Genomic DNA, 26,025 nt, shown 5'->3' with positions numbered 1-26,025 from the left:
GGATATAGATATCTAGTTTGAAGGTACAGTCATGCATTTTACCGTAGATACTCGCCTAATAGTCGATCCTACTATAAGTCGGGGCCCTTTTCAGCTCCAAATTCTAAGGATTTAGTCTTGACCCTCGTATAAGTCGGACAAAATTTGGGCATTTTTTTTTCAGCTGACAGTAACTGAACGCCGGTAAAACCAATGCAAATCCAGGAATAATATTCATTTCTGCATTAATGTTTGTTTGGTTTGAATTTAGTTGATGCTCATCATGATAATTTATATTGCTGTTAATAATAAAGATGTATTCATTTCTCTTGTTTTGTTCACTGTTCAAATGTTAGATTAGCCATGTGTTGTTTACGTAATGCATCAATGATTTTGTAGGGTATGACTAACAACCTATTGTTTGAGAAAAGCGAATATAAACCAATATGAACCTGAAAAATTTAAAGTCAATCAACACTTGATGAAAATATTTTTCACAGCATACATAACTCGGTGTTAAATGAGCATGTACACTTCATAATTCTTATTATATTGTGATGATTAAAGGATTAAAAAAATTAAGTGAAGCTAATCAATATATTAAAATAACTAACTCCAACTCATTAGTGTCATCTGTTTACCTATCACTGATAGTTTTCACACCTTTAGTAAATACAACTCTTTGTCTCTTAATTGGGGTTATCAATGGATTATATTGGCTTGTCAATCAATTTTGTAATTTGTTTACTGAGACACTTTAATGAATAATATTTTGATTTTGGGAATGAATCTTAAAATTATTTTTTGATTATTATATGATTTATAAGCATTGAATTGATATCATGATATCACAATAATGACACAATAACTCCGCTGAAAACATCCTTTCACATATTTGGTACATTATTATCTCCTTTTCATTTTTGGTTCTTGGCTCTTCTTTTGGGTTTATAGGAAAACCATGTGACCATGAAAATCAATACACAAACCGGAAACAGTAGAATTTCAACACGAATTTGCAGAAAATGTTTACCAAAGAACAAATAAAACACAAAGACAGTATTGTAGTCATTTATTTTCAACAAAAACTTTTTATTTATTGATTTATATAGGTTTGGCAATCAAAAACGTAGTTTTGACCAGGAAATTCACTCCTGACCACTTTTCTCAAGCTTGGATTTTTCCTCTGGTCGCTAGATCTCGTCTATTAGTCGGTCCCCCTCTCTGGATTATGAATTTTACTCCCAATTTTCCGACTAATAAGCGAGTAGGAACGGTATTTATAAAATAGAATAGATTGCAGTTAATTGTAAATAATCTTGAATATTCTACGTGAACTAACTGGGTCATGTGATCCTTCCCCTTTGAATTACTTGTTGACAGTTTGAAACCGGAATATCATGCAATAACTATGTCATAAGTAAAGATAATTTTTGCCATGGTTTAATCAGAGACATATAAAACTATAATATAAGTTAAAGTATTGAGCTAACTTTATAATGTACAAAATATGTACCGTCGTGTGTACAACTATCGGGTCAACACGGTTTGTGTACAAAGTATTTGCCGACTTGTCAGGTGGTGAGTGAAGCCTTAAAATAGTTATCTTTGATCATAAAGTTATGATCTCTAAATTAAAACACAAAAGAAACATGTAACAAGTGTTAATTACATCGATTAAATCCAATCAACAAAGGTTAACCTCATAAAGGTAAATCGATCATGTGGTGTAAACAATCCGTGTTGAACTGATTTGAACTGGTCAAATTTCACCTGGAATTTTATACCACACGGAAAAGATTTAACAAGTCGTTGAAACCTTACCGATTTACGATTTTTTAACTGAAAATTTTAGCACCACGGAGAAAAATTATACATCGCGGTAAGAACGATACCACCACGGTAAAAAATTATACATAGCGGGCCCGCCGTCCTTTAAGGGCCTGGGGAGAACACTGGATTTATATACACTCCAGTGAGGAATCTAGGGATATTAACCAGTTGTTGGCATGACACGGGTTATGTTCTTCTCATATATGTTATGATGGTATGATACTAAACCCCTAACGGGAAGGATTGTGCCTGATATTCATATGATGAAGACATAATCTTTCAATCAGTTTAATTGAAGTCTGGAGCTGGCATGTCAGTTAACTGCTAGTAGTCTGTTGTTATTTATGTATTATTGTCATTTTGTTTATTTTCTTTGGTTACATCTTCTGACATCAGACTCGGACTTCTCTTGAACTGAATTTTAATGTGCGTATTGTTATGCGTTTACTTTTCTACATTGGCTAGAGGTATAGGGGGAGGGTTGAGATCTCATAAACATGTTTAACCCCGCCGCATTTTTGCGCCTGTCCCAAGTCAGGAGCCTCTAGCCTTTGTTAGTCTTGTATTATTTTTAATTTTAGTTTCTTGTGTACAATTTGGAGTTTAGTATGGCGTTCATTATCACTGAACTAGTCTATATATTTGTTTAGGGGCCAGCTGAAGGACGCCTCCGGGTGCGGGAATTTCTCGCTGCATTGAAGACCTGTTGGTGACCTTCTGCTGTTGTCTGTTCTATGGTCGGGTTGTTGTCTCTTTGACACATTCCCCATTTCCATTCTCAATTTTATATATATGTTTTTTTAATTGGGTCATTTTCATCTCAGCTGGAATTGTATCTTATTTCATCATTCCTTTTTTTAGATATTTTGGGAAATTATTTGTACCAATGAGTACAGAAAAGGTTAGAATTTGTATAAAAATGGTATACATGTATGTGCAGACATTTCTAGCAGCCAGAGAAAATTTAACGGTAAAATTTGGTCTTAAAGTTGAACACAATATTTGCTCTTTAAAAGTCCAGCTAAAAAATGGCTTCAACATTATAACATCTTGGGAAGGCATCACAGAAAAAATAAATGAAAAAAGTCTTACAAGACATCAAAATTTTTGGACTAGCAGGAAACATTGAGTACATTTCCAATTGTTCAATGACGTAATTTACGCCAATTGAGGTTTATCTAAACCTTTTAGCTAAAATGGCTATGTTTACACTACAAAATTTAACCTGAGTGCAGACAAACCTTTGAATCGGAATTTTTTTAAAGGCATAGCATGACCTTGATATATAAAATTCAAATGCATTTTATGTTTTGGAAAATTAAAAACATGTGCACTTTTTTCATTCCTACAGAAGGTTCCAAAATAAACCAAGTTGGGAAAGATGTTTGAGAACTTGAGCCTCAGAGGTAATAATTGAAGTGAACTCAGTATTAGTTAAAATGGACAATAGATATCTGACAACAATAGGGGATTTAAACTGCATGACTGAGTGGACAATATCAAGTGAAACTCAAGTGTTAGTTTATTTTATCATCTTCTGCAGGGTTGAAAAAAAAGTGCTCAGCAAAATTCAGTTAAGTTTTTAACTTTGTGAAAAAATAAAAAATGTGTTTGAATTTTAAATATCTTAAAAGGTCATGCCATGCCTTAAAAAATATTCAGATGCAGAGGCTTGCCAACATTCAGTGTAATTTTGTGGTGAAGACATGGCCATTTTTGCCTAAAGGTCCAGATGAACAGTAATCTTGGGTCAATTATCATAACTCATTCATAAAAAAGCAACTCGTAATTGGTCTATTGATCATAAAATTTCTCTCAAGGCTGTCAAGGGGTTCTTCTACCATTCTAATAAAATGAAACTTTCAGTATCCATCAAAAACTTCTTAATTTATTAAATCAGTGCGAAATGGCACAGGGCGAAACGACCCATTATCTAAGCAGTTACAAAAAATTAGGTAGATTGAAAAATGTAGAAGAGATGCTGCGCTAATAGTCACTTTACTTCAAAAACATTTTGCTTGGACAATGCAGGCAAAAATAGGTACATTAGAAAAGAGGGAATGCATAAGTGACCGATCGTCCGACGATAGAAAATATTTTGTCAATATTTGTGCTTTGTCCTTGATCAACCAACTTGGTCTTGGTTTGATACCAAAAACAATTCAAAGGGTGTAAATAATAATTACAACTTGTTGATAAACATCTTAGTAATTGCTGTGCATGTAGAAATAAATGCTGTAAGCATGCTATACCAAATTATTACACTTATAAAATGATTAGGGAAGCTTACGTCTCCAAATCTTTACAGCATTTTCTAAAATCAGTATCGTATAAGAGCTTAAACTTAAAGTACTTTCAAATGGTTGTTGTTTAAAGAGTTTTTGAGACTTGGATATCAAATGCAGTGCGTGGCCATAAGTATTCGTCACGTGTGATTTTTCACTGTATATATAAGACCCTCTTATAATCAATGTTCTTACAATCATGACTATACAAATCCTTGATATAATATATCAAAACATTTATCACCCCATAATTCACACAAGATTGGTATGTGGAATACTGAAGGATTAACCACAGATAAATCGCAAGATCCTTACTTTCTGAAAACAATTTCCAAGTTTCATATACTCGGTTTTGTAGAAACTTGGACTAATGCTGACCAAAAATGTGTTTACCAGAATTTAATCTGATATCTTTAAGCAGTAGAAAAAACACAAAAAAGCCAGACGTTATTCTGGCGGTATCAACATATTTGTATAAAAAATGTAGTAAAATAAATCCATAATGGCATTCTGATATATGATCAGGCCGCGTGTTATTACGGGATTTCGCCGAGTTGCCAATCTCTTGTATTATATGTCTCTGATCATATATAGCTTGGGTTAAACTTAACCATACATTGAATTTCGTCAATTTACCAAAAGTCTTTAAAGACTTATATTTAGCTGCTGTTTATGTATCGCCTGATAACTCCCGTTGTAATGTACCAGATATTAATTTACATTTACTGTCTGAAATTGAAAAATATTGTAAATGAGATATAATGGTGCATGTTGGTTTTAATGCCTACACAAATACCTTGGCAGACTAGGTGTCATTTGATGAATCTAAACAACCATATGTAGTTGATGATTATTATGTAGAAGACAGTATAATGCCAAGAAATAATCTTGACCTCAAACGTATTAATAATAGCACGTGGTAGTTGTTTGTTTGATCTTTGTAAAGAAACAAGCCTTTATTAATAGAACATTGAATGGATGAACGATTGGTGATTTACATGGTAAACACTCATTATAACATATAATGGATGTAGCCTTGTTGATTATACACTTGTGTCTTCTGATTTACTTAGCTTGGTTGGTTATTTTGAAATCCATGAGTAGCATCGATATCAAACCATTGTCCAATCAGTTATACATTGTTAATTTTTTTCTGTGTCACAATTTTTTTTAACTTGGCCAAACACAACTGGATCCCCTTCCAGGAAAATTTATTTGGTCACCTGAAGCCGTAGTTCATATGTGAAGGATATCACCAGTAAAGAAACTCAAACTAAATTAGCATTGTTTACAAATAACTCTTTTACTAGCAGTGATCCAGCTGTACAATCATTTACATCGAATCTATATGAAAGCGCAAAAAAAAAAAAAAAATCAGCAAAATAAGTCAACAAAATACCCAACTTAAAAAAACAAAATCCAAAACAAAGCCAACGGTTCTCGGACTCTTGCAATGATTTGCGCAATACGGTTAAAAGTTACGAAAAAACTGACTGGTTAACAAATTTCTATACAATAACACTTACAGGAAATCTTTCTACTCCTGCCGCTCAAGAGTATAGAAAAGCTTGTAAAAAGGCAGAAAGATCATACAAATAGAAAATATGTTCCGAAATAAGTGCAAATGTTAATAAAGACCAGAAAACTGGAATCTTTTACAAAAATTGAGTAAATCTTGTAATAATGAAAATTCTGAACATTTTTTAGTAACAACAAACAAAAGAACTATGTCAGTTGGACCTGCTTTGAAACGATAACTGCCTCTTGAATTTTTACTAGATAACATTTTTGTTCGCTATGGAGATTCCGTATATCGTCAAGTTATCGGAATTCCAATGGGGACTAACTGTGCACTACTTATTGCTTACCTGTTTCTGTATTGTTATATGAGTTACAATTTATGACTAAAATCAGCAAAGACCCATCGAAACAACATCTGATACAAAAATTTAATAACACTTTTAGATATTTGGATGATATATTGGCTCTCAATAATGACGACTTCAGTATGTACACTAACGAGATTTATCCTGCTGAACTGACTTTAAATAAAGCTAATACTAACAATGAACACTGCCCTTTCCTGGATCTTGATATCTATATCTTTAACGGGAAGCTTAATACCAAAATTTATGATAAAAGGGATGATTTTTCATTTCCTATTGTTAATTATCCATTTTTAGATGGTGACGTTCCCTTGTCACCATCTTATGGTGTTTATATATCTCAACTTGTTCGATTCGCTCGTGTATGTAACAACGTATTTGATTTTAACGAAAGAAACCTCTGTATTACTGAAAAATTATTACACCAGGGTTTTCGATATCACAAACTAGTCAAAACATTTACTAAATTTTATCATCGGTACAAGGACATCATTCGTAAATATAAATCAACACGCAGACATCTTATACGTTCAGGTATTTCACATCCAATCTTTTATGGTAATATTCTATACAAAGCACAAAAATGTCGACATTCACCTCAAAAGCTAACCAAACCTTTACACAGACTTATTCAGAAGGGATATAGTTACGATCTGTTGTCAGGTCATTAAAGATGGCATATTTTGGTATTAATATTGATTCACTCATAGGATCTTTGCATCGGAAATAAACACATTCATTCTAAACCCAGTTGTTGGCATGATACGGGTTATGTTCTTCTCATATATTTTATGATGGTATAATACTAAACCCCTAACGGGAGGGATTGTGCTTGTTTTTCATATGATGAAGACATAATCTTTCAATCAGTTTGATTGAGGTCTGGAGCTGGCATGTCAGTAACTGCTAGTAGTCCTTTGTTAATTTATGTATCATTGTCATTTTGCTTAGTTTCTTTTGTTACCTATTTTGAACTCGGACTCAGACTTTTTAAAACTGAGTTTTACTGTGCGTATTGCTGTGTGTTTGTTTATTCTACATTGGGTGGGGGTGTAGGGGGAGGGTTGAGATCTCACAAAACATGTTTAACCCCGCCGCATTTTTGCGCCTGTCCCAAGTCAGGAGCCTCTGGCCTTTGTTAGTCTTGTATGTTTTTTTAATTTTAGTTCATTTATATGTTTTGGAGTTTAGTGTGTCGTCCATTTTCATTGAACTACTAAACATTTTTGTTTAGAGGCCAGCTGAAGCCCGCCTCTGGGTGCGGGATTTTCTCGCTGTGTTGAAGACCCATTGGTGGCCTTCGGCTGTTTTTCTGCTCTTTGGTCGGGTTGTTGTCTCTTTGACACATTCCCCATTTCCATTCTCAATTTTATTTGGCACAAGATGATGATGATGGTGGATGGCTGCTTAACGTCCAGCGGCAAATTAATATGCATATTCAGGACGAGAACATGTTAATGTAATATGAATATTAACCCTGCTTTGTACTAGACCGACACGCTGAATCGGATTTTTAACGTGCTAGTTCACAAAGTAACAGTCCGCAGGAAGACATGTCACCTTACCCGGACACATTATTCCGACTCCGAGCCGACCAGTCTTTGCTCTTACTCCTTATAATGCCGCGTGCTTAGCGGAGAAGCAGCAAATACAAATTTTAAAGTCTTTGGTTTGACCCGGCCGGGGATCAAACCCACGACCTCCCGCACGCTACCACGAGACCACCGAGCTGGTTCTTTGGCACAAGATAATTTTATCAGTTATTTTAGGACTAAACAAAATCGACCAAAGTTTTAACCCATTTCAAGAAAAAATTCTCAAAAGTTTTGAAATATTATTTAATGATCTTCAAAAAGTCAACAGGACAGATGACTTGCATGAACACCTTAAAACAAGTGAGATTGTAAAGGCAATCAAGTCTCTTAAAAATGGGAAAAGCACTGCTTCTGATCTCATTTCAAATGAAATGTTGAAAAATGGCATATATCAGTCTTAACAAAACCATTACAAAAGCTATTTAACTTTATTTTAGATAATGGAAGTTTTCCAAAAGCTTGGAATGAGTCATTTTTAGTACTTCTACAAGAAAAGGGAAGTAATAGCGACCCTGGTAATTATCGAGGTATATCCATTACTTCGAACCTGGGGAAATTATTTAATAAAATAATCCACCCTCGCTTACATTGTTGTTAACAAATTAATAAGCAATAACCAGATTGGCTTCAAAGAGAAAGGTCGAACTGCAAACCACATCTTTTCCTTGAAATATATTGTCAGCAATCATAAATCCGAAAACAAAAAAGATTTTTGCTGCTTTCATTGATCTTAGAAAAGCGTTCGATACAATCTGAAGAATAGGTTTATTTCATAAACTACTTAATTCGAAGTAATGTACCAAAAATATTTTTAATATAATATTTTCAATGTACTCGAATACAAAATATAGAATTAAATTTTTGAATGGTCTTAACCCATCATTTGAATCAAACTGTGGCGTTCAGCAAGGAGATGTATTTAGTCCTCTTCTTTTCATTTTTTTTTAATAAATATCAATGCAGATCCAGTTGAAGTTGGTGATGTTTCATTAAATGCTCTGTTGTATGCCGATGATATTGTATTATTATCAGATAGCAAAGAGGGTTTCCAAAATTGTCTCAATGCATTAAGTAATTATTGTTCCTTTTAGAAATTACAGGTAAATACAAAGAAATCAAAAGTAATGGTTTTCAATTCAAATGGAAAGTCCTTTATTAACGAATATTATTATAATGACGAAACCTTAGAGACAGTCAGTAATTATTGTTACTTGGGTATTAATATTATATATAATGGCAGTTTTAATGTCGCCATCACTTCGCTTATGGAAAAAGCTAGGAAATCATATTTTAGAATAAAGAAAACAATAGGATTAGATAACCCTTGTAAACTTCTGGAAAAACGTTTTGATTCTTTAGTAGCCCCTGTTCTCCTCTATTGTACCGAAATTTGGGGAATTATCTCGACGTTTAAAGACACTGATACCTATGAAAAATTACATATAAAATTCATTAAAGAAATCTATGGAGTTCACTGTAAAGCCTCGAATGATGCATGTCGTTCCGAACTTGCTAGGCTGCCATTAAAAAATAGGATAATGTTATCCAGCATTAAATTATGGGATCATTTAATCACTTCAGAAGGAAGTTTAGTTCACCGAATATATAATGCTACGAAAATGAGCAACCCATGGGTAAAAAAGTTAAATATTATTATTCAAAATTTAGGTTTATCATTTTTGTCAAACGTTAAACCCACTATTAAACCCCTTTTTGGTTTTATAAAACAAAAAATAATTGACCAGGGTTTTCAAGAGCAACATGCAAATATTTCAGCATTTCAAAAATTAACATTTTTCCAGAGTGTTTACAAAATGAGTGAACGTGCAGCTTATGTTGATACTTTAAGAAATAGATCAGATCGATCCTCATTATGTAAATTAAGAGTAAGTGCTCATAACCTTGCCATTGAAAGAGGAAGATATCTCAAAATTCCCAGGGGTCAAAGAATTTGTGAAATCTGCAAAAGTGGTGAAATTGAAAATGAACAGTACATGCTACTACATTGTAGAGGGTACTCCAATATCATAGACTTTTGAATTCAAAATGTCCAAAATTACTAAAAACAAAAGTAACACTCCTTTGTGCGATAAATATAAAATAAAGCTTATACTTAATAATAAATCTTACACGGCAATAAAACTATATATCTTCCTCTTTCATAACAAATGGTTTTAATGCGAGAAGGAATCTATTGCAACAGATTTTCATTATACATGTATTTTATATTCACATAATTGTTTGCATTTTACTACCAGTTTATCCATTCGGTCATTAACATTTATTGTAAATGCGTTTGTGCCAATAAAATATTGTCTATTGTCTATATGTAAGACTCTAAAGTGCGATGGGGACGCTAAAACGCGATGGTCACGCTAAGGTGCGATGGTCTGTGCTATTCAATGGAACACGCTAAAGTCCGATGCCTCAATACGCTAAAATGCATTTTTCCGCGAAAGTGCGATTGTTTACGAAAATAAGGAAGTTAGCTAAGTTTAAAATCATTCTGACATTACACGCCGTTTGTACAAACGAAGTCATTTCACATGCCGGAAAACAAAAATGTTTGTCCAGGGTTTTATTAGACAGCGAAAAAGAAAAAAGAAACCAAATGATCCCAATCCGAGGAACATTTTTTGGTCGGTTCTGGAAGAGGTTAACTTAATACGACTATTTTTTGTTTACAAGGGCTTCAAAACGACCAGTGTAAAACAATTCAAACGAGAAAAATAATGGTTTAATTTATATACAAAGTAATAAACGAAAAACAAATATGAAATACAGCAACAACGAAACGACTACCACTGAATTACAGCTGTAGGTTTATTGGCTTGAAACAGCCGTGTTCATAAAGTTAATACTAGTACTGCAATGTAGTCATTTCACATTTTTAACAACTATCGTACATTACTGAATGAAAATAAGAAGATGTGGTATAACTGTTAATGAGACAACTATCCACCCAACACCAAATGTCGTTAATGTTGCAACTAATAACCGTACGGCCATCAACGTGGAGTCTTAGCCTACGACGCATAGCAAGTCATAAAGGGCCATACAATGACCAGTAGAAAACATTTCAAAAGAGAAAGACAACGGCATGATGTATAATCCGGCAAAAACAATTAACAAAGAAATTAATAGGAACACAGCAAAAAAAGAGCAATTACCTGAACTTATTCAGTCTATACTATCGCACTTTAGCGTGTCATAAAATCGCACTTTAGCGTGTCATAAAATCGCACTTTAGGGGACGACCATTTGATATTCTGGGGGGGGGGGGGGGGGGGGGGGGGGGGCAGGAGGATTTTGAAAATAAATAACTCCGCCTTGATAATCACAAAAATAAATGGTTTGTTCTGTGGTAGTTTGAAAATAAATTACCTGACTTGCAATGTATTGAAAATAAATAACTCAGCAGGTCTAATCGAAAGTATGAGATGGCACCAGATTCTTCATAAATTCATCTTTTTCCAAAAAATAATCGGGAAACACTTCCCATATCTTTTAATAATAAAAGTATAAATATTATTCAAATATACTTGAAATGTCAGAAAATTGGTTTCATTTAACTTGAGGTTAATTGTCTCAGGAACACTTACCTCACTTTTATTAAATCAGGGCCGTAACCACATTGAGACAAATGCCTCATGTAGGAAATTTCAAAACCAAACGCTTGTCTCCAGATAAAATTGTGTTCACTGTGAGTGCCTTGAAAGAAGCAAGTTCTGTTCTCCCTCAGACGTAGCCCCTGATTTTTCGGGATCAATGTTTCTTATTTATTTGTCTTTTGTTCGTTGATTGCCCTTCTGTATTCTGTTAGTGTTGCATTCATTTTGTAATTTAGTAACTTTATTATTAACTTGATCATGAGTTTAAAAAAACACAGCAGCCACAGACTTAACTATGTGAATTACATTTTTGCTTTATCATGCATATTTGTCTTTTGATGTTGTCTCTAGAAACTTAAGTCTTACATTGAATCTATAACGTGATTTTGCTTTGAGACCAAAATATTGTCAAAAAATTATTAAAACAGAACTTGCATTTTCAGTTTAAGAAAGGGTCTGGGAACACCCAGAAAGCATGATTTTGCATCATTTGTTCTATAGCTTCTTGGGCCTTCAGCGGTTCAAAAACCCTTCAAAAATTTTTTTGCCTCGCTCCGCTCGGCGAGAACATGTTTCCCAATACTTTTAAAAGAGCCTTAGTTACAACCAAACTTTAATACTGTGTATGTATGCAATACATGTATATGCATTGGGGAATATAGAAGATTCATTTCTGCAGAGGATAATAATTAATTCTGATCAAATGGTACATAATGACTTGACTATACATGTATTATTTATAATAAACAAATAATTTAAAAATTGTATGTTTTCGAATATTATAAATATAGTTGTGAAAATAAATAATCAGTCCCTTGCTTTAATGAAAATGAAAAATCTTGCTTCAATAGTGCAGAAAATAGATAATCTGTCCTCTTACTTTACAAAAATAAATAACCGATCCAAAACAAATCCTCCTGGCCCCCTCCAGAATATCAAATGGTCGTCCCCTTAGCGTGTCATATCATCGCGTTTTAAAATTCAAACAACCATCGCACTTTAGCGTCTGGCACCATCGCACTTTAGCGTAGACCATCGCACTGTCAATATGGAAATTTTGCTTTAATTTTTACACAATTTCAAATCAATTATTTCAATGGTCTGTTGTGCTTCTTTATAAAATTTGTTAGCCAAGTACTTCAACAGAAAGCTTGCAGCAACGTTCATAATTATTTCAAAGCCTTATGTTTAACACAGGAAAAATTGACAAGCAAACTTAACAGACTATGAGTAGCTCTAAATATTCCACAGAATTTTTGTATCCCAAATAGTTTGAAATTAATAAGCAGTAGCTTGTTTAATTGCATGTAAATGTAAAACCAAATGACACTAATTCATTGTCATATTGACAAACTGGTATAACTGAACTGTATATCAATTGTCAGCTAGGGTATGGAAAATTTTTATTTATATAAAAATAAGATGTGGTATGATTGCCAATGACACAACTATCCACCAAAGTTCAAATGAAGTGGACGTTTACATATACTTCTGTAAATTATATTGATGTTTTATCTGTGTTTTGTAATTTACAGTAATATTAAAACGCTGAATGAAACCAGTAGTTTGTTTATTATTTTTCTTTGATCAACATTGGATAATTTAAAGGAAAGTTGGGAAAGGCAAGATAGAGATATTTTTTTTCTAACCTTCAACAATTGATTCATGTTTGCTATTTGTTCAGTTTTACAAGAACCACTTATGATGATGATGAGTGACTGCTTAACGCCCAACGGCAAATTAAATGCATATTTAGGACGAGAACATGTTTATAATGTAATAAAATTATGGATGCATTCGACCAACATGCTGAGCCGGATATTTTAATGTGCTAATTCACAAGGTAATAGTCCGCAGGAAGACATGTAACCCTACCAGGGCACAAAATTCTAGCTCCAAGCAGAGCAAGTTCTGAATTTTCCTTGCGATATGCTGACAGCTTTTGTAAACTATGGGAACTATGTCAGCATGGAAAGTTCTACCGGTATGTCCTATTTGAAGTTATTGTACCAAGAAGGTAACTTTACCAATTTTCAGATTTTGGCTGATAAAAATAATTTGAGCATGACAAGATCAGAATTTAAGTTCTTATTTCTCCAGGTATGAGAGATTGGCAAATATAATGCCTACAAGAGCTGCCAAACAGGTTAAAAATCAGCTTTTCAGAGGCAACATCTCCAAAAGATTTTTCTGAAATTTGGTGGTAAATGTAGAGCTTGTGCTGACCATTTTTGGTGGCTGTAGTTGGAATTATCAGTGAATGTAGTTTGACGCCTCTGTTTTTTACTCACATGGGTCAATCAACTTGGAGGAAAATCACAAACTTTGTAGTCGACCAATAAAAGTTTGAGGACAGACACAAAGTGATGGCAATAGATCATATGGACAAGGTAAGCTTAAATCGATATCTTTTCTATTTACATCAATTCGTAGTGATATTTTATAAATTTTGACTCCAATAGGAGCTATATATATATATGCAAGTGTATTTACTGTGATTATTCTAAAAGTTTTACCCTTCCACAAAACTATTTGGCCAAAATTTTAAGACGAAATTTGAATTAATCTCGTCAAACTGATTAACTGGTGAATTAAATACAGGTTTAAATTCAGCATTCGAAAGAACCCTATATATATTTAATTTATGTTGAAATGAAACAGTTTAATTTTATCCATATACTTATTAATTTTCTGTTCAAAGGGAAATAACTCAAACTGAATAAATGATATACAAATAGTTCTCTAAAATTAGATATGATTTAACCACTAAAAAATAGTTCTCTTAAATTAGATATGATGTTATATCTACTTTCAAATTATAATAAATTAAATATCTGCTTAGATTCAGCACATCAAAGAACCCAAACCATTCATTTTTTTTCAAATTCAAACATAGTTTAATTTTGGACCCTTTGGACCTTAATGTGGACAATTTGAAAACAGGCCCCAAAATTAAAAATATAAATATATGATTAGATTCAGCATATCAAAGAACACCAATAATTCAATTTTTGAAGAAATCAAACAAAGTTTAATTTTGGACTCTTTGAACCTTAATATGGACGGTAAAAGTGAAAATCATCAATATCAATCTTGACCTCCATTATGTCTTCAGTCACAACATATTAAAATTTAAAAAAGCTTTGGTTGAACGGTTCATGAGTTGAAGCACGGACACGACTAGATTCCTGGAAACACCATTTTTCAATCTTTCAAGAACCATAACTCCTGAACGGTAAAAGTGAAAATCGTCAATATTGAACTTGATCTCTATTTTGTCATCAGTAACATATTAAAATTTGAAAAGCTTTGGTTGAACGGTTCATGAGTAAATGCACTGACACTGTTTGGCAGCCGCCCACCCGCCCGCCGTACATCACCAAATTAATAACTGAATTTTTTTTTATAAAATCCGGTTAAAAACTTGGCCCATTGTTTGATTTTGTTTCATGGTATTGTAAATTTGCAAAGCCTTTTAAATAAGCTCTAATAAAGTTTGAATATACTAGCTTCACATCAAACAATTTTTGATTGGCAAATTACATGGTAATTCAGAATTCTGTAAAATCTCAAATTCCTAAGCAGCGACATATAGCTAGAATGGCTGGTTCAACAATGCTTTCAAAGTATTGCTTATTGCAGAGTACTACGCATTTTCTTTTTCTATCTACTTTAATCAATATTTTTTACATGTATGCAGTCTATCCAAGTTATCACATTCAAAGTTATCAAACAAATATCTTGATGTGCTTTTGATTTTATACATGTTTGAATCATTTGATTTTATTAATGTTTTTATTTTTTGTATATTATCCCACACTTATGTCAAGCCTGTAATGCACCTGTGTAAAGTTATCAAATAATTCTGCTCAACCAAGCACCACAGGCCACCTTGGACTGTCTAATGGGTGTGAGCTTTAGCTGTTCAAGCCCTCACTTAAAATGAAGAACTAGAATATACACACGGTCATTCTAAGCATTACCTCACTGATAATTCAAAGCATTAAGTAAGTGTTGGATAGATAAGAAATGCTCACATGTGACAGCTCATCACTGTCAATCTGCTGACTAAATATTTAGTTCAATAGTAAGCAAGATAAACTGTTGACACAGATATATGACTCGCCTTCGTTATTTTGATAGTATAATTAAAATGACAATACTGCAATATGTAATATTGCAAAACATTCAGTCAATGAACCATGAAGATGCAGAACCAAATAAAAGCTATGAAAATGAGAAATGCCAATGCTTATAAAACAGAATACAAAGTATCATTGACCTACCACTAGTAATTCCTCACCAAGAGACCTAATCACAAACTAATACATTGTCGACGCCGACCATAGAAGCAGCACAATTAAGTCTCACTTTTTCGACTTTGTTAAGGCCAGACAAAAAAATGTAAAAATAATTTATAAGTTCATTCAATAGATTGAAAAATAGAAGTATCAGCAAACTGGAAGCAGGTGTTTGACAAATCAGAAGTACTGGCATTAAAAATATTTGTTGGACAAACGGATCAACTAGGTGAATGCAATAAAATCACTCCTACAGCAGGGCATAATCAAAGCACCGATAAAGGGTAAAAGTAGATTTGGGGAGGGGGGGGGGGGGTTGAGATAAAAAAAAATAGTTTAATACCTGCCTATCCCAAGTCAAGTTTGCCAGTTGTCTTTTGCTATGTCTAATTTTATTGCACTTGAGAAGTCGTTTTGGTGGCAGATCATTTATAGTCTGTTAAATTGATTCACAATATTCTATATAAAGAACTTGCCTTTCATTCATAATTCGGACTAAATTGACATAATGTGTAAAAATGTTTTATACAGTAATGCCAGCCATGTTTAGTTTGAGGATAAATTGGATATTATTTGATAACAAGAACTCTGAGCAGAACCCAAAATTATTCAAAACAAGCATTCTGAGAGTATTGCATGGCAATACATAGTCCCCTACCAGGTAAAAATTCATTATACTGGAACGAAATGCTAACTTGTTCTATAACTTGTCATGGTGTAAACAAAAAGTAAATATCATGTCAATATCTTCAAGCATGACTAAAAATAGTGTTGAAAACTGATTATATGAGTGAATTTTTCAAGTCCATGGACCATAACTCTGCACAAAATTATCAGACCGAAACAAAAATTTGAACTTGATCTGTAACTTGTCATGATAAAACTATCTACCAATTATCAATCAATATCTTATAAGCATGATGAAAATAAAATGCTCCGCTGGGCGCAGCTTGATACGACGGCAGGGGTCGAGCCCTGAACAGTTGGGGCAAGTTTGGACACAACATTCAAGTTTGATACAGCTCTGAATTTGGATTGTGATTAAATATTTTACACAGCATAGGTTTCTGACACAGAATGAATGTCGTCTAAGAACTTAAATTTTTTTAATTTACCTATTATTGTCCAATATCCAAAATCTAAATACATGGTTAGATTCAGCATATCAAAGAATCCAAAGAATTAAATTTTTGATGAAATCAAACAAAGTTTTATTTTGGACCCTTTTGACCTCAATGTGGACCAATTTGATAACTGGGCCCAAAAATCAAAATACATGGTTAGATTCAGCATATCAAAGAACCCCATATATTCAATTATTGTTGAAATCAAACAAAGTTTAATTTTGGACCTAAACTTGGACCAACTTGAAAACTGGGCCCATAATCAAAAATCTAAACACATGTATAGATTCAGCATATCAAAGAACCCCAAGAATTCAATTTTGGTTAAAATCAAACTTAGTTTAATTTTGGACCCTTTGGACCTTAATGTCGACCAATTTAAAAAACGGGACCCAAAATTAAAAATCTAAATACACGGTTAGATTTGGCATATCAAAGAACCCCAATAATTCAATTTTTGATGAAAAAAAACAAAGTTTAATTTTGGACCCTTTTGACCTCAATATAAACAAAATTTGATAGCGGGGCCCACAAATAAAAAATCTAAATGCATGGTTAGATTCAGCATATCAAAGAATCCCTTATATTCAATTTTTGTTGAAATCAAACAAAGTTTAATTTTGGACCCCAATTTGGACCAACTTGAAAACTGGGCCCAAAATCAAAAATCGAAATACATGATTAGATTCAGCATATCAAAGAACCCCATATATTCATTTTGTGTTAAAATCAAACTAATTTTAATTTTGGACCCTTTGGACCTTAATGTAGACCAATTTGAAAACTGGACCCAAAATTAATAAAATGCTCCGCTGGGCGCAGCTTGATACGACCGCAGTGGTCGAACCCTGAACAGTTGGGGCAAGTATGGACACAACATTCAAGCTTGATACAGCTCTGAATTTGGATTGTGATTAAATATTTGACACAGCATAGGTTTCTGACACAGAATGAATGTGGTCTAAGAACTTAATTTTTTTTAATTTACCTATTATGGTCCAATATCCTAAATCTAAATACATGGTTAGATTCAGCATATCAAAGAATCCAAAGAATTCAATTTTTGATGAAATCAAACAAAGTTTAATTTTGGACCCTTTTGACCTCAATGTGGACAATATGATAACAGGGCCCAAAAATCAAAATTCATGGTTAGATTCAGCATATCAAAGAACCCCATATATTCAATTTTTGATGAAATAAAACAAAGTTTAATTTTGGACCCCAACTTTGACCAACTTGAAAACTGGGCCCATAATCAAAAATCTAAACACATGTTTAGATTCAGCATATCAAAGAACCCCAAGAATTCAATTTTTGTTAAAATCAAACTAAGTTTAATTTTGGACCCTTTGGACCTTAATGTAGACCAATTTAAAAAACGGGACCCAAAATTAAAAATCTAAATACACGGTTAGATTTTGGATATATCAAAGAACCCCAATAATTCAATTTTTGATGAAATAAAACAAAGTTTAATTTTGGACCCTTTTGACCTCAATATGACCCAATTTGATAGCGGGGCCCACAAATAAAAAATCTAAATACATGGTTAGATTCAGCATATCAAAGAACCCCATATATTCAATTTTTGTTGAAATCAAACTCAGTTTAATTTTGGACCCTTTGGACCTTAATGTAGACCTATTTAAAACTGGACCCAAAATGAATAATCTAAATACACGGTTAGATTTGGCATATCAAAGAACCCCAATAATTCAATTTTTGATAAAATAAAACAAAGTTTAATTTTGGACCCTTTTGACCTCAATATGAACCAATTTGATAGCGGGGCCCACAAATAAAAAATCTAAATACATGGTTAGATTCAGCATATCAAAGAACCCCATATATTCAATTTTTGTTGAAATCAAACAAAGTTTAATTTTGGACCCCAATTTGGACCAACTTGAAAACTGGGCCTGAAATCAAAAATCTAAATACATGTTTAGATTCAGCATATCAAAGAACCCCATATATTCAATTTTTGTTAAAATCAAACTAAGTTTAATTTTGGACCCTTTGGACCTTAATGTAGACCAATTTTGAAAACTGGACCCAAAATTAAAAATCTAAATACACGGTCAGATTTGGCATAACAAATAAATAAATGTGGTCAAAGATTTTACAAATCTAATGCGTCATACTGTGCAATTAAAGATTACTTCTTGAAATTTTTCAATATTTGAAATTTGAAAAAAAAAAAAAAATATTTGAAGAATAATTCTTTTTAATTTCTGAAATCTGAAATGAGAAAAAATTGACCCCCCACAATTTCTTTTTACCCCCCATAAAAAAGATTTTTTTAAATAATTACCCATTTAATTTTACCATAGTGCTAACTTAATCTATTTTATAATAGAATTTAAAATATGGTGTCAAATCTTTCATATGGATTTTTTTGTAAAAAAAAAAAGATGCAACATTTGCAGATATTTTTTACTGGTCTATCTTTATAAATATGCATTTCTTTAAAAATAATTTAAAAGCAGTGTAAGGGAAGTAATCAAAACATTGTATGTGGATTACCTCCCTTACACTGTTTTAAATTGTCTTAATTGTTCATTAACCATTACTTTATACATAATTTAAAAGCAGTGTAAGGGAGGTAATTCAAATGATGTATTTGATTTATCTCCCTTAGACTGCTTTAAATTATGTTTTGTACTAAAGTATTTGTCCATATAAAAATGCTTGTTTTTTGCCCCTTTTTTGGCCCCTAATTCCTAAAATTTTGAGGTAATTACCCCCAAAATCAATCCCAGCATTCCCTTTGTGATATGGAACCTTGTGGTACAATGTCAGAGAGATCCATACACTAACACACAAGTTATGTCTGGAAGTTACAAAAATGCTTATTTTTGGCCCCTAATTCCTTAACTGTTGGTACCATAACCCCCAAAATCAATCCCAACCTTCCTTTTGTGGTATTGAACCTTATGGTAAAATTTCATAGAGATCCATTCACTTAAACTAAAGTTAAGAGTGCGAAAACCAATGTGTCTTCGGACGACGACGACGCCAAAGTCATACCAATATACGATCGCAAAATTTTTTTGCGGTCGTATAAAAACATTAGACATGATTAATAGTTCTCTAGAATTAGATATGATGTAATACAGTGTATATCATTTGTAACTTATCTATAAAATGTCAACAACTTTTATCTACACGATGTAATGTATTGAAATATATACATTAATAAAAATAGATTATTACCTAATTAAAGGATTTCTCTCCATAATTTTTTTGATATATATAGCATTCAGAAAATTAGTTTATACTAATTAACAAACAAACCTGTCAAAAAATTCTTCAAATAATTTAACAAAGAATGTCTTTTGAAAAATGAGTTATCTCCCTTTGTACAGAAATATGATTTAACATAGTACTCCAACATTAGATATGGTCCAGAGTTATGGTCCATAACTCTGGACTAAATCAACAGACTGGAACAAAATTCGAACTTGATCTATAACTTGTCATGATTAAACTATATACCAAATATCAAATCAATATCTTCAAGAACGAAGAAAAAAAGTGTGGAAAGCTGATTTGCCGGACTGACGGATGGACAGACGGACAGACGGACGGAGTGTAGGGGACTAATAATACAATCCAAAAAACATACCTAAAAATGGTTTGTTTTCTAGTGTCGTGACATTGACATTGAAAAATGGTCCTCTTCATACGCCATATGAAAACTGACCAAATCAGTGTCTACATAGATGTTTAACTTCTGACGTTCACAAATAAAGAAGGAATACCCTTGCTAAATCAAGAAAGCAAAATTAAAACTTGTCAGAACAAAATTATAATCCATCAGGAAAATCTTCATATCATTTTGTTACACAATGTTTAACTAAAATTCATCAATTCATCCAAGAAGAGTTAAGGATACTTATGAATGTCAATTAAATTGAATTAAACTTGTGATGTTTGCATATTTTTTTATATACATCTAGTGAAGAGAGTACCATTTTAACTACTGGAAGAGAATTGTGATTGAAATCATCACCGAAGGCCCCAATCAATTTTAGTCTTCGACACATGATTTTTTATTAGATGTTATTGGCTTTGAACTAGCTTTCAGACACTGCAAGTACTCTTAAATCTGTACTTCCTGTCTTTTGTGTTTTTTTTAGTTTTTATGTGCTTGGTATCTATCTGATGAGTTAAACCCTTTTCAGCTGATTTTTAGTTTTTTCTTGTGTAGTACTGTTATACCACTGTCCCAGGTTAGGGGGAGAGTTTGTCGCTAGCAAACATGTTTAACCCTGCCACATTCTGTATGTGACTGTCCCAAGTCAGGAGCCTCTAATTCTGAGTTTTGTTGTTTGTTGCTGTATATCATATTTGTTTTTCGTTTACTGTTTTGTACATAAATCACAGTTAGTTTTCTTGTTTGAATTGTTTTCCATTTGTTATTACAAGGCTTTTTATAGCTTACTATGCAGTATGGGTTTTGCTCATTGTTGAATAGCAGTATGGTGACCTTTAATTGTTAACTTCTATGTCATTTGGTCTCTGGTTGAGAATAGTCTCATTGGCAATCATACCACATTTTTATATATACCATTAGAAAGCAGAAATTTACTGATGCCCTAGTTATTCATTCCTAATTTCCAAGGAGTTTTAAAATTGGAGAGCAAAAATAGTTTGAGTACATATACAAAGGGTGATATAGTTGAATATGTTCTGGACCATGACTTTCAGTGTACAGTTTTCTTCTTTGTACAAGACTAACCTTCAGGAAATGGTGAATGATCATGCCAAGTAACATTACCCAATGAGGGGTTTTAAAGTTACAGAGCAGAAACAAGCTTAAATGGACAAATGCATGCACAAGCTAATTATTAGCGGCTTTTCACTAATTAATTGGCAGGCCCCAGTTCGGACGCATGAAATTTATAATGTGTTGTTTTCATTTTTTAATCAAACCATGCATGTGAGGTTTTTCTTCCAAAGTAATGGATAGACGAAACAGGTGGAGTGACTGTAATTGATATGCACCTTATAGTTTGCAATTTTTTTATTTTCTTCATAATGAACATTTTGAATGACATTTATTCACACGTGATCAATACAGTATAATAAAGTTTATAAGATATTTACAATGATATTTCCCTTACATTGTCATTGCCTTAAAAAAAAAAAACAACATTAAAAATAAAAAGAATGGTTTGTGATACATCATGCTGTAGAAACTGTCAGAAAGTTTACATTGTTACATCACTACAAAGCAGCATTTATCTAGCAAATGCTGTAGTGTGCCATTGACTACTAATCCCTTATGTACTAAATAATTCACATTTGTTCATATAGTTTATTGGCAATTTATGAGTAGATGATGAAAATATCAATAGATGATCAAACCATTCCCAAATTTCAATCTTTATCTCCATTCTCTTCTGGGGATTTTGATCGTGACTTTGAAGCCTCCTTACGGTCTACACTGGGACTTCTGGATTTACTTCTACTTCTACTACGACTTCTGCTTCTTGAACTTTTACTCCTGCTGCGGCTCCTGCTTGCACTTCTCGACCTTCTTCCTCTTGACCTGGATCTGCTTCTACTTGGAGATCTTGACCTTAAATAATTTGATTCTATGGTTAAATTTTTACCCACAAGCAACATTTTTAATTTGTGATACTTCAAAGTCAAAATGAGTAACAGTACACGTTGGGTATGATTGTCTTCTTTATTTCAGACACGAAAGATAGTCATCATTTTCACTTGTTTGAATACTTAATTCATTTAAATATTTTATAGCAATGTGTACTTCACTATATCTCGTGTAAAACATAAAAAGGATTACCAGGATAATCAAAAATACTGGACAGTACAACAGACTATATCATCTACTAAGTTACTAACACCAAAGTACTACGCAAACAACAGATGTACAAGCAAAAGAGAGACCAGATAGTCTGACTTGGTGTGCCTGATATGTGGTTTTAGGTACACCCCCCCTTTTTTTTGACATATCTTGACCAGATGTCGTAAAACTAAAATAAACTGCTTCGCTGAGCGCAGCTGGATACGCCCGCAGAGGTCCAACCCTGAACAGTTGGGGCAAAAATGGACACAATATTCAAGCTTGATACAGTCTGAATTTGGATTGTAATTAAATATTTGACATATTATAGGTTTCTTCGAAATTAGTTATATTAATTGAATTTATATTCAATTAAAGATTTCTTGCTGTTGTGAAATACACTGTGCTGTTGCGCAATACTTAGTAAATCTGTTGTCAGACTGTAAACAAATAAAGTTCAATTAATTCTCAATGTCATATTAGAAATTTATGAAAATGTAAAGGGAGCTTACATCAATAGATATAAACAATTCAACAAAGTTTCATGAGAATTGCTAACAGCATTTTTGAGTTATTGTCCAAAAACTGGAAAACCTCCCCTTTTTTAATGAATAAAAACCCATAACTCAGAAATGATAAATGAAAAATTCATAAAATTCAAACGGAGCTTACATCAAAAGATATAAACAATTCACCAAAGTTTCATAAGAACTGCTGTAGTTATTGTCCGAAAACTGGAAAATCCCCCTTTTTTTAATGAAAAAAAACCCATAACTCAGAAATGATAAATGAAAAATTTATAAAATTCTAAACGGAGCTTACATCAATAGATATAAACAATTCACCAAAGTTTCATAAGAACTGCTGAAAGCATTTTTGATTTTTTGTCAGAAAACTGGAAAATCCCCCTTTTTTTATGAATAAAACCCTGTAACCTGGAAACGTAAAATCTAAAATATATAAAAATCGAAACGGAGCTCATGTCAATAGATATAAAAAATTCACCACAATTTCTTGCCAGTTGGTGAAAGCATTCTTGAGTTATTGTCCGAAAACTGGAAAATCCCCCTTTTTTTAATGAATAAAACCCCATAACTCGAAGGAAAATCTAAAATTTATAAAAATCAACAGGGAGCTCATGTCAATAGATATAAACAATTCACCACAATTTCTTGCAAGTTGGTGAAAGCATTCTAAAATTATTGTCCGAAAACTGGAAAATCCCCCTTTTTTTAATGAATAAAACCCCATAACTCTGAAACGTAAAATCTAAAATTTATAAAAAAACTAAAGGGAGCTGACGTCAAAAGATATAAACAATTCACCAAAGTTTTATGCAAATTGGTTAAAGCGTTTTTGAGTTAATGTCCGACATGTTGACGACGGACGGACAGACGGACAACGGTATACCATAATACGTCCCGTAAACGGGCGTATAAAAACACAATAAAAAATCTGTATAATGCAGCTACCAACAGGATGACTTTAATTAAATGAAAATAAAAACAACACATGTGTCATGTAAATGATAAAATCTGTATTTGTCACTTGATAAATCTAAAAAATACCTTATTTTAGTCCATACAGCTTGATAAGCTGCCTTAAGTTTAGAAGATGTTGGTCATTTTAAGCATTATTCACAATTTTTTCATTATATTTTGCTTAGCTATTTACCATTTGTATGCTTGTGTCTGTGTATATAACCATGTTTGTATGCTTTTGTATATGCTGTGTCTATGTTTTATTTTTGTAAAAAGCTCAGTGGAGCCTTTAAAAATTTTGTATAATTTGTATTTGTCTTTACAAAGACAAATAATTCAAAATAAGACATATCAAACTATCCCAACAGATGTAATTTCAAGTATTTTTTGCAATGTAAGTTCTACAAACCTCCTCCTACTGCTTCTACTACTACTTTTTGGTCTGTCTTCTACCAACTTGATTTTTCTACCATTGATTTCTGTATTGTCTAATTTATCCAAAGCTGCCTTCATATCCGAGTATGAGGAAAATTCAACAACACTGCAAAAGAATTACATATCCACTAAAAAGTTCCTTTAAACCCTTTTCAAATGCCATATCTTTGCATGAACAATTCTTGTATATGCATTCCTTTAAATGGTACAGCATTGCTTCCAATGTTTTGTAACCCAGTATTTGCACTCAAAATCCTCTTAAATTTCAAAATCTCAAAAATTAAAAGAACAAATTCATTATCTTTGTCCTTTCATTTCAATTTACTTGCAGGACCTTCTTTAATGCAAGTGATATACACTAACTAATACTAACTCAAAGGTAGGTAGGTTAACCCTCCACAAAAACTTCATTTACAGATAATCAGAAGATTGATCACACATTTAATTTCACAAAAGCATTTTGGGTTAAAGTTTAAACAGGAGTGCACATACTGAAATGTCTCGCCTGTTTTACTGATTTTATGTTGAAAGTCTTAAAGATAAAGGTTTTACAAAGAGCATTACAGAAACTTAACATTTTTAAAGATCTATGGCAATGAGGTCAAGGTCAGAAAAATTGTCTCAGACAGACATACACCTTACAATTTTTTTATACACTATAGTTGACCTATTGTGTATGGTAATTGAAAAACAGACCAAAACACAAAAACTTAACATTGACCAATGAACCATGAAAATGAGGTCAAGGTCAGATAATACAGGCCAGACAGACATGTGCACCTTACAATTATTCCATACACAAAATATAGCTGAACTATTGCTACTTGTATTTGAAAAACAGACCAAAACACAAAAACTTAACATTGACCAATGAACCATGAAAATGAGGTAAAGGTCAGATGAAATCTGCCAGACAGACATGTACACCTTACAATCATTCCATACACCAATTATAGTTGACCTATTGCTAATAGTACTTAAAAAACAGACCAAAACACACGAAAATGAGGTCAAGGCCAGTGGACATATGACAGACAGAAACTTCGTAACATAAGGTATCTGCTTACAAGATATGAAGCACCTAGGTCTTCTACCTTCTGAAATATTAAGCTTTATATAAATAGTTTATGCTGCCGACGGATAGTAATACCTATGTCTCGCATACTGCAACTTTCATCGCAGGCGAGACAAAAACCACAATGGAATATATGTTGGTTTACAGACATAGCAGTGAAGCATTGATCCTTGAATATGGCATACTGCTCAGATTATCGAATACTGTGTATTCAATGATGAATTTTGTTGATTAGGGAACCACTCATCTAAATACCGTAAAAAAAAATAATCTACTTTGAAAGGAATAATTTATTAAACCACAACATTGAAATGACAGCTTTTCTCCAAACCAAGAAAAATTCATTGCAAGGTAATAAGTAAATCAACAGTATGCAGCTAATAAAAAATTGTATGGACTTACCCTTCATTTTTGTGCTGCTTGTGGGCATCAGCATATGTGACTTCTCCTGCCTGTCTCATATAGTCTTTCAAATCCTTTTAAGTAAATAGTAAAAGAAAGTGAGATATGTAGTTACAAAATTATATCTTTTTAATTTTCACATTACTTTGCATTATACTTACCTATATTTATTCTTGTTCTTGAAAATATTTATGGTTTTA

General features: G+C 32.7%; 2 protein-coding genes and 1 long non-coding RNA gene across 5 annotated transcripts in view; 1 reads left to right on the top strand and 2 right to left on the bottom strand.

The window, feature by feature from the left end:
- The window catches only part of LOC127698618 (serine/arginine-rich splicing factor 6-like), a 29,310-nt gene extending 25,148 nt beyond the window's left edge, over positions 1-4,162 (bottom strand). Inside the window, exon 1 of the mRNA XM_052202174.1 lies at positions 4,103-4,162. The gene's annotated coding sequence lies outside the window, so the exon portion shown is untranslated. The remainder of the gene's footprint in view (positions 1-4,102) is intronic.
- Positions 1-26,025, top strand: part of LOC127698632 (uncharacterized) — a 60,119-nt gene that overhangs the window by 17,514 nt on the left and 16,580 nt on the right. The gene's annotated exons all lie outside the window — the stretch shown is intronic.
- Positions 21,629-26,025, bottom strand: part of LOC127698617 (serine/arginine-rich splicing factor 6-like) — a 30,778-nt gene continuing 26,381 nt past the window's right edge. For all 3 annotated transcript variants that reach the window (XM_052202170.1, XM_052202171.1, XM_052202173.1), the window contains 3 exons: positions 25,826-25,899; positions 24,323-24,454; positions 21,629-22,204 (listed from right to left, as the gene is read on the bottom strand). In XM_052202170.1, the coding sequence (XP_052058130.1) occupies positions 22,003-22,204; positions 24,323-24,454; positions 25,826-25,899 (408 nt within the window). In that variant the 3' untranslated portion in view covers positions 21,629-22,002. The remainder of the gene's footprint in view (positions 22,205-24,322; positions 24,455-25,825; positions 25,900-26,025) is intronic.

Source organism: Mytilus californianus, unplaced genomic scaffold (assembly GCF_021869535.1).
Source record: "Mytilus californianus isolate M0D057914Y unplaced genomic scaffold, xbMytCali1.0.p SCAF_4, whole genome shotgun sequence".
NCBI lineage: Eukaryota > Metazoa > Mollusca > Bivalvia > Mytilida > Mytilidae > Mytilus > Mytilus californianus.
The sequence above is the reverse complement of the archived record's forward strand: the minus strand, read 5'-3'. Positions and strand labels throughout refer to the sequence as shown.